Source organism: Brassica oleracea, chromosome C1 (assembly GCF_000695525.1).
Source record: "Brassica oleracea var. oleracea cultivar TO1000 chromosome C1, BOL, whole genome shotgun sequence".
NCBI lineage: Eukaryota > Viridiplantae > Streptophyta > Magnoliopsida > Brassicales > Brassicaceae > Brassica > Brassica oleracea.
The window spans coordinates 28,050,672-28,059,119 of NC_027748.1; the positions used below are offsets into that span (position 1 = coordinate 28,050,672).

The window sequence follows — 8,448 nt, forward strand, 5'->3', positions numbered from 1 at the left end:
TCCCAAGCGCCTTTGATCTGCACCGGTGGAGCTTCTTCGAGCCATCATAAGAAGTTTGAAAACTCACTTTTCTCTGAAGAAGAAGATCTAGTTCCCGCCATGGGTTCTTCCTAGCTTTGCCTATATGTATTTGTTCACATTATCATACATTTTGGAGTTTTAGGTTTTAATATATATATTTAATTAACTTCTATTATTCTTATTTCCAGAAGATGAAGTTGATGGTAAAAAGGAGAAATCCCTATCTTTTTGTCGGTTGTTGGTGATAAAGTTGAAGAACAAGAAGTGTGATTTGGTGTTTTTTTTATTTACTTTTGGGATTAGCATCTTTGATTTAGGTTTTATTTAATTTTGGATTTAGAAAACTAAAGCATTTGTTATGAACTTATGAGTTATAATATTTGGATTCAGGAACTAAAGCATTGTTTATTTTTTATATGTTTGGCGTGTAACAAAAGTAACTAAACTAGTGTTTTGATCCAACTAAAATCTTCAACTAACAAGTGTATTATCTTATCCAGTTCAATCCTCGACTAGACTCACTTACTGATGCGTCATGAAGCTGATAAAGCGTCATGAATCATGTCTTGAAGCGTCCAGGAGCCATATGTCCGTTTGTAATTCTATGTTCCGCGGACCGATCCGCAAAGGCCTACATGTTTTGCGGTACGGGTTTGGTCAGCCATTTTAAGGACCACAGCTCACGCAGACCTGATCCGCTCGAAGACGAACCCGCTGCGGTACGGTATGAGACGAAACGGATCAACCTGTTTGATATTCCTATATACGCATGTTTGACATTCCTATGTACGCATCAAATTTACTATTAATCAAAAAGAAAGTAGATGTCGAATTTAATAGGGATGACATATCAGATCTAGTTTAGGTTAAAGCAAAGGCAGAACAAAATAATGTTCTGTAGACATAACGGCTTGATAGAAGATCGGTGTTTCGAAACCGGACCGGGATCCGCGGTTGGACCGGTAAATCCGGTGACCCAGAAAAAATTCGATTTGGGTTTTCAATATTTAGAAACCCGCAAAAACCCACTAAAACTCGGAATCCGATACCGGTTGAACCAATAAATAACTTTTTTTTTTAGTTTTTAGATTATGTTTTATATTCTAAGATTCCAATTAAGAAGTTAGGTGCTGAAAAAAAAAAGTTAGGTTTTCCTTTTCAAGTTTTATATTGTGATTTTTTAGATTTTGATGAAGATTTCAGTATGCCACTTGAAGAAAATGAAGTGAACGATGGTAGAGAGAACCAAAATTAGTTGATGTGATTTGGTGTTAGTTTATTTCCGTTATTGATAATTTATTACAATGATCTTTAACTTTTAGTTTATTTTGAATTTGAAGTTTATTTTATTATTCACATTAGACATTTAAATATTTATAATTTTTATATCTTGATTTTTTTAGATGTCATAACTTTTACTTTGTTACATAAAATTTTAAATAATCTAAACAATTTTTTGATATTTTATATGTCAAATGAAAATAAAAATATAAAAACTAAAGTTAAGTGTTTTCTAAATACTTTTTAAACATAAAATATATATATATTCAAACTATTATTTTATGTTTTAAAAAACATTTAGAAAATATTAAACTTTAGTTTTTATGTATTTATTTTCATAGATAATATATTATTATATAAAAATTAATACATTTTCTAACCTGCGGTTCCTCCGCGGTCGATCCAGTGACCTAACAACACGGTAAGTCGTCCGGTTCAGTGTCCAGGTTTAAAAACATTGAAGAAGAGATAAAAAATTATACATCCCTTACAATTAAAATAATCTCGGTTTGGTAGAACCAAATAAGTCTAGACCGGAATAAACGAACAATAACTAATCCGGTTACTGGATAGCAGAATCCAGACCGTGGAAAGACTACTATGTAGATTCTTAGATAAACTAAAAATAATTATAATTAAAAATAAAATAATTGAAAATTAAATTAAAATTGTTTTATAATTAAAAATAAAATTAATTTTATTTATAAATTAAATTTAGTTTACAATAAATTGAATTTTGGTTTACATAGTTTACTATTACAAATTGGTTTATTAACTAACCCTAACTAAACCTAATACAGCCACTAAACCATGTTCTTCTTCAGTCTCTGCCGCACTCGCATCTCCGCCGCACGACCAGGCCTTACCTCCTCCGTCGTCAAGCTTCTTCTACCATTCTCCGACAAGCTCCTATAGCGTTTATTCTCTCTCCGCCTCCGGATCTGTTCTCTCCATCTCAACCTTGAGAAAAGAACAATCCAAAGTAAAAAACTTAGTAATACCTTCAAAAGATGTCTCAAGGATTCATCACCATCACGAAGTAGAACAACCATTTATATATGTTACCTGAGAACTTTTGGCTTCAGATTTAAATATTGATAGATTAGAATCCTGAAGCATCTCAATCTCCAGCCAAAAGAAGAAAAATGTTCAACACTTTAAAGTATGTTCCATTGCAATAAGCGCACAGCTAAAGGGCAAGAGAAAGTGAAGGACCTTCTGCATCTCAGGCCTGGAAACGAATGACTCGGATACATTGACAATTACAAAAAAAAAAAAAAAAAAAAAAAAAAAAGACTCCAGCGCCGGTCTGCACACCATCGCCGCACCACGCTTAACCGGAGACGCCGGTCTGCCACACCACTACTTCTCCTTCCTGGTTTTTTTTTTCACAGGCTTGCTTTATTATTTATTAATTAGTCTATTATTAATTGTTTTTAGTAGTTTACCATTAATCTGATTTATAATTCATTTCTAAATGTGTATGTTTGATTTAAAAGTTTTAAATTTAGATTTTATGGTTTGTAAAAAAAAAAGTTATGATTAAGAGTAAAGTTTAGTTTTGTGATTTAAGATTTGAAGGTTATATTTAGAGTATTGAATATATAGTTTATGTTTAAAGTAAGGATTTATGATATAGAGTTTGATTAAATATTTGTGTTTAAGATTAAGAAAATTAAAATTTTGAGTTTAATTTTAAGATTTGAAGTTATAATATAAAAATATTAGAGTTTTAAGGGTTGTCTATAGAGTTTAGGGTTTAAAACTATGTTTAGGGTTTAGTGGTTTAAATAGTTTTCTTACCATTAGAAAAATGCTATTATATGCATTTGATAGCATTACTTAAACGGTTTAAATAATGTATTTGGCGTTTAAGTTTAATTTTTTAGTAAGTATCGGCGAAATTAGTAATTTTATTTTCCTGTTCACTTAAATTTGAAAATAACATTAATTAAATAATATTTTAGGTTTCACTCTGTTATAGCTTTTTTCTAAGGCTATTATATAGTACGAAAATTTCTAAGTCATCTACGATAGCGTTCGGTAAAACGTGCTATAACAATATGCTATCGATGTAGATTTTTTTTTGCTGTAACAGATGAACGAGGAAAAGGGATGGTCCAGACCACCGGTTTCTAAGTTGCAAATGCATCGGTCAGGAGAAGAACCACTCTGTTTGTGTTTAGTCTCTATTCAGAATAGCCCGTCAGGTATCTCCGGAGAAGACAAAACCCCCACTGATTTGAACTGTTGTAATAAAAAAGATGTAAAGTAACGTAAACCAAACCAAACCGACCAAACTAGAAAGTGAGATTTAACTTGAATCTTGTTTTTTGTTTACCTTCTCTTGCTTATACTTCATGCGTATAGAAGCTAAGGTGCACCCTTTGGTGTTAAGCTGTAGATCTTGCAAGGCGTGAACAGATGCTTTGAGGTCTGAGGCTTTCAACGTTGTGTAATGCTCAAGAGTTGGATTCTAAACCCAATAAAATGAAAGAATAAAAGCTGCGTGAGGTTCAAAATTCAAGATTCAAGATTTGTCTTAACAAAAACCAAAGAGAGAACAGACCCAAGGGTGGCTTGATTGGTTCAGTGTCCACTTAGCTAGGAAAACAGCTGAAGCAGCGATAACCGAAGGAAGGAACTTCAAGAACTCATAGTCTATTAATGTCAGTTCCATGAGATAGTTCGCCAGAAACTCTATCTCGACACTTGGTTTCTGCATATCAGAAGCATGAGCTGCCCGGAGAAATCTCCTGCAAAAAAGAATGGAAACTTAGAATCACCAAAAAGGCTAGAACATCTGAAGTGTTTTCACATTTACCTGAGGAATGTTTTTGAAGTGGGTGTGTAAATCTGAAAGCTAAAATGCATCAGTACTTGTCTCTCCATCTCCAAGACCTGATCCTTTATGAAAGTGTTATCAGTGATGAAGCAGAACTCCTCAATGCGTGGCACAAATTTCTCCTCGTATTTTCTTTACAACATTGCAAGAACACACCAAACTCATTTTTAGTTGTTGCCTTCCTTACCAGCATTGTGTGATTTTTAGGGGGGAAGAGATTATAAACTTACGAAGCAATGAACATACAAGTGACGCCGAGCAATTGAAGCCTCTGTCTTTCAATGTAGTTTCCATGGAGAAACCAATCTATGAGATATACTGTGAGATAGAGTGTATCAGGTACAAGTTTGTATTCCTCTGAGACCTGAAATTTTTTTTGTAACAAGACTTTAAATCTTAGCAACAAATATATAAAAAAAAGGATGTAAAAGACTAACCTCGACAAGCCAATCAACTAGTATTCCTCTCATTGTATGAGTCAGATCTCTTTGTATCCTTTCCATATAATCAGGAAATGGTCTGCGTTGAAGCTGCTAGGCGTAGACAAGTATTTAGGAATCAGATGCCTCAAATGCAGCATTATAAGATATTTTATTACCTCGGCAACACGCAGATTGTAGTAGATTTCAGGTGCATAAAGGCTACAAAGTAGAGGATCTTTGTTATCTGAATCAATGTCAATGACTTGCAGAATACTTGCCACAGTGGATACATCAGAAGATGCCAGCTTCTCTATCTGCTTGATGTTCTCCAACTACATGGACAGTAGTAACAAGAGTTGTTAGCAGAAGCATACTATTGTCATCATTATTTGATATAAACTAGGAGTGTAAGAAGCAAGCAGTATTGTGTGTGCTTAACAACATGAACCTTAGCTGAAATCTCCTTTGTGATATCTTTAAGAACAGCTCGCTTCTTAGGTGCATTGGCTTTCTTCTCATCCAAGGATGCTCTCTTTGTGTTTGCTCTAACGACATGTCCTAGACTCTGTGTTGTAACATCCACTTCTGAAGCAGTATGGGCATGGAGCGGTATGGCGTTGCCAGAAACAGCATTCTCTTTGTTCATGATTGAAACGCTTTGAGATGATTCAGTTTCCAACACCTTCTCAGTACCACATCATCATCATGAGATCTGTGGAATTCAAAGTCAATGGTTAAAAAAAGCTTATAGTTTAAGACAGAACTTAGAGATCAATGTCCAGCTAAAACACAGGCAACCTAGTATCTATGCAGATGAAAAGAGATTTATATTCAGCTTATATACAGAGGTGCCTATATAGAGATTTAAACATGGACAGGGTTTGTTTAATATAGAAAGAACCAACGTTTTTATTTAAGTACTTCCAATTAAACTCGCTGATTAATTTGATGATTCCATGAAATAAGGGACAAAGAATGATCTAACAAAAAGGCTTACAGTTTAGAGATCAATGTCCAACTAAAGCACAGTCTTTGTTTTTAGAAAGACAATGTTTCTATTTATGTATTTCCAACTAAACTCGTTGACTAATTTGATGATTCCATGAAATAAGGGAAAACAAATGATCTAACAAATGTATAGTTTCATTTATGGTAAAAACAATATTCCATAACTTTTTCCGATTTTTAAATTTAGAATGCATTTAATTTCTTACCTTTTCTAAAATGAAAATATATTAATTACCCAGTCAAATAATTCAATCAATAATTAAAATTTTGAAAAATACAAATGGTTATAAACATTAAAATTAATAAATTTTACATTATAAACTAAAATCATCATCTAACTGAAACAAACTAAAACTTATAATACATTATTTAATAAAAACAGTGGAAATATTGATTAGTTTATAAGAAATCATTTCAGAGAAACTGTCGTCCCAGGAAAAAAAATAAGTTAATACGATTATTCTTTAAAAAAAGTAATATATAATTATGAGACACTATGTTTAAGTTGAATTTTTTTATGATCTTGTTTAACTTTTTTCTTATAACAAGATACAAATTGTTATGAAAAAAAGTTAAACCATTGATCATGAAAAATTTCAAAGTGAGACTTTTAAAAATTTTAAAAATTTATAGTCGTTTAAAAAAAATAAAATAGAACATCTAAGAAAAAATCTAATATATAATTATTGTGATTGTTTAATTTCTTAATAATATAAAATGTTAAAAAATGATGTAGGATACGAAAATTGTTATCAAATATTTATTATTCAAATTCATTAATTTCTATATATATGTTAATCATATTAGGTAGTTCCATTGATTTTATTTAAGGAAAGAACTAGGATATTTATTGTATACTACTAATAAACTTGATTGTTAGTTTAATATAAAATATAATCAACGTTTATATGGACAAACCTAATTTTTTTTTAAAAAATTCTAAAATTCATTGTAGTAATGACATGTTGCTACCAAAAATGTTGTAAAGATATGTCCATGCAAAACTTAGACATTTTCTTAACTTAGATTTATACAAAATTGATTTGTGTTCTTGACTAAAAGTTTTATATGGATCATAATGGAATTCGTTTCCAATTATTTTTCAAGTATTTGTAAATGTCTTACCTAATACTCATATCTAATACTCAGGTATTGTATATACAGATTTATTTTCTAACTAGTCATTTACAATCCATTATATATAAGTTGAGAAGCATTCTAACATTTAAGCTATATCATGTATCAACACTAGATTGATTCTTAAAATTCTAAGAAAAAAAAGTTGGTCCATCTAAACATATACTATATTTCTCATTTATTAACCATAAAGTTAATCATTAATGTACACAAAAACATTCTTCATTCTTTTCTTAAATAAAAACTACAGTATTACCTAATAAAATTTTGATAACAGTTTTTGTATCATGTATAATTTTTGTTTAATTTTATATTAGTAGAATTAAATAAACAATACATTAACCATATAATAAACATTTAGATTTTCCGTATAAGTTATATTTTGAATTATTTTTAAATGACTATAAATTACCAAAACTGTTAATATTTTCACACTTAAAAATTGTGAGATTAATAGTTTAAAAGTTTTGTTGTAACAAGATTAAAATGATTATAAAACCATATGAATACGAAGCCTTATTTAGTAGATATCTATATTAAAATATATTATATCTATGTCGATATCATTTAAATTATATATATATACTCAATTGATAGATATTCATTATATATATATATATATATATTTAATATTCGTTTAACTTAAACTATATACCATATAAAATATATAAATATTTTAATTTTAAAATTTTCATTTAAAAAATATTGACAACTTAATATTTTAATTTTAAAAATTGCATTGAATTTTTAAAATGATTATAAAATTATTACAACTATTAAAAGGCCCACATTGAAAATTTTATTATCAACAATTAAAAGTATTGTTATAAAAATATACAAATAATCATAAAACCATATGAATACGAAGCCTTATTTAGTAAATATCTATATTAAAATATATTATATCTATGTCGATCTCATTTAAATTATATACCATATAAATATATATAAATTATTGTTTTTATTTATTTACCACAAGATGATTGCAAGTAAAAAGGAGTAATTGTTTTGATTTATGTGTTTGCACGTATTTAATTATATATGTAATAACTAATAGCTTTTTAATTATTTAATAAATATTTATTATTATATAATATGTAAAAGAACTTAAAATAAGTAGTAGTAAGCAAAACTAATTTGTATACACAATGCTCATCCCGCATAAGATGCAGATTTTAAACCTAGTATCGATATAATTATTTGCGAAGTGATTTTTCGCATTCGATCTCTCACGTTAAAAGTTAGAGTGTCTAAAGTTTATGTTACCCTTAATGAATAATTATAAATTTTTTTATTTAATTGAATATATATAAATAAACAAAAATTAGTTGAAAAGATAAATGGAAAAATGTTTGAAAAAAAAGTAAAAGATAATTCAATGTATTTATTTTATATTTATCTACATGTTTCTTTTTATGCTTGAATTTTTATAATTAGTATGATATACAAGAATAATTAGATTTATCATTATACTAAATTTTTTAAATAGGTTTGAATATTAGATATATTATTATACTAGAATATTAAAAATGTGTTTAGAAGAATGGTAATAATATTATTTAATTTTCTTACATTAGAATAATTCTAAATAAAGATGCATTTCTCTCCAATGTATTTCTCTATGTTTGCCTCTAAGAAGAAATATTTTCAAAATATTCGTTTTTTTATTTAACAAAAAAAGTACCTTATATTTTTAAAAATTTTAAATTAAACTTATTCACGTTTAATTTTCAC

General features: G+C 28.9%; 1 protein-coding gene across 1 annotated transcript; it reads right to left on the minus strand.

Moving 5' to 3' along the window:
- Positions 1-3,495: 3,495 nt before the first annotated feature.
- LOC106336539 (cyclin-A2-4-like) lies at positions 3,496-5,215 on the minus strand. The gene is made up of 8 exons (XM_013775387.1): positions 5,018-5,215; positions 4,746-4,901; positions 4,585-4,677; positions 4,378-4,511; positions 4,127-4,279; positions 3,872-4,058; positions 3,644-3,778; positions 3,496-3,549 (listed from the first exon to the last, which is right to left on the minus strand). The coding sequence occupies exons 1-8, from the start codon at positions 5,213-5,215 to the stop codon at positions 3,496-3,498; spliced, it is 1,110 nt and encodes a 369-aa protein (XP_013630841.1).
- Positions 5,216-8,448: the final 3,233 nt, after the last annotated feature.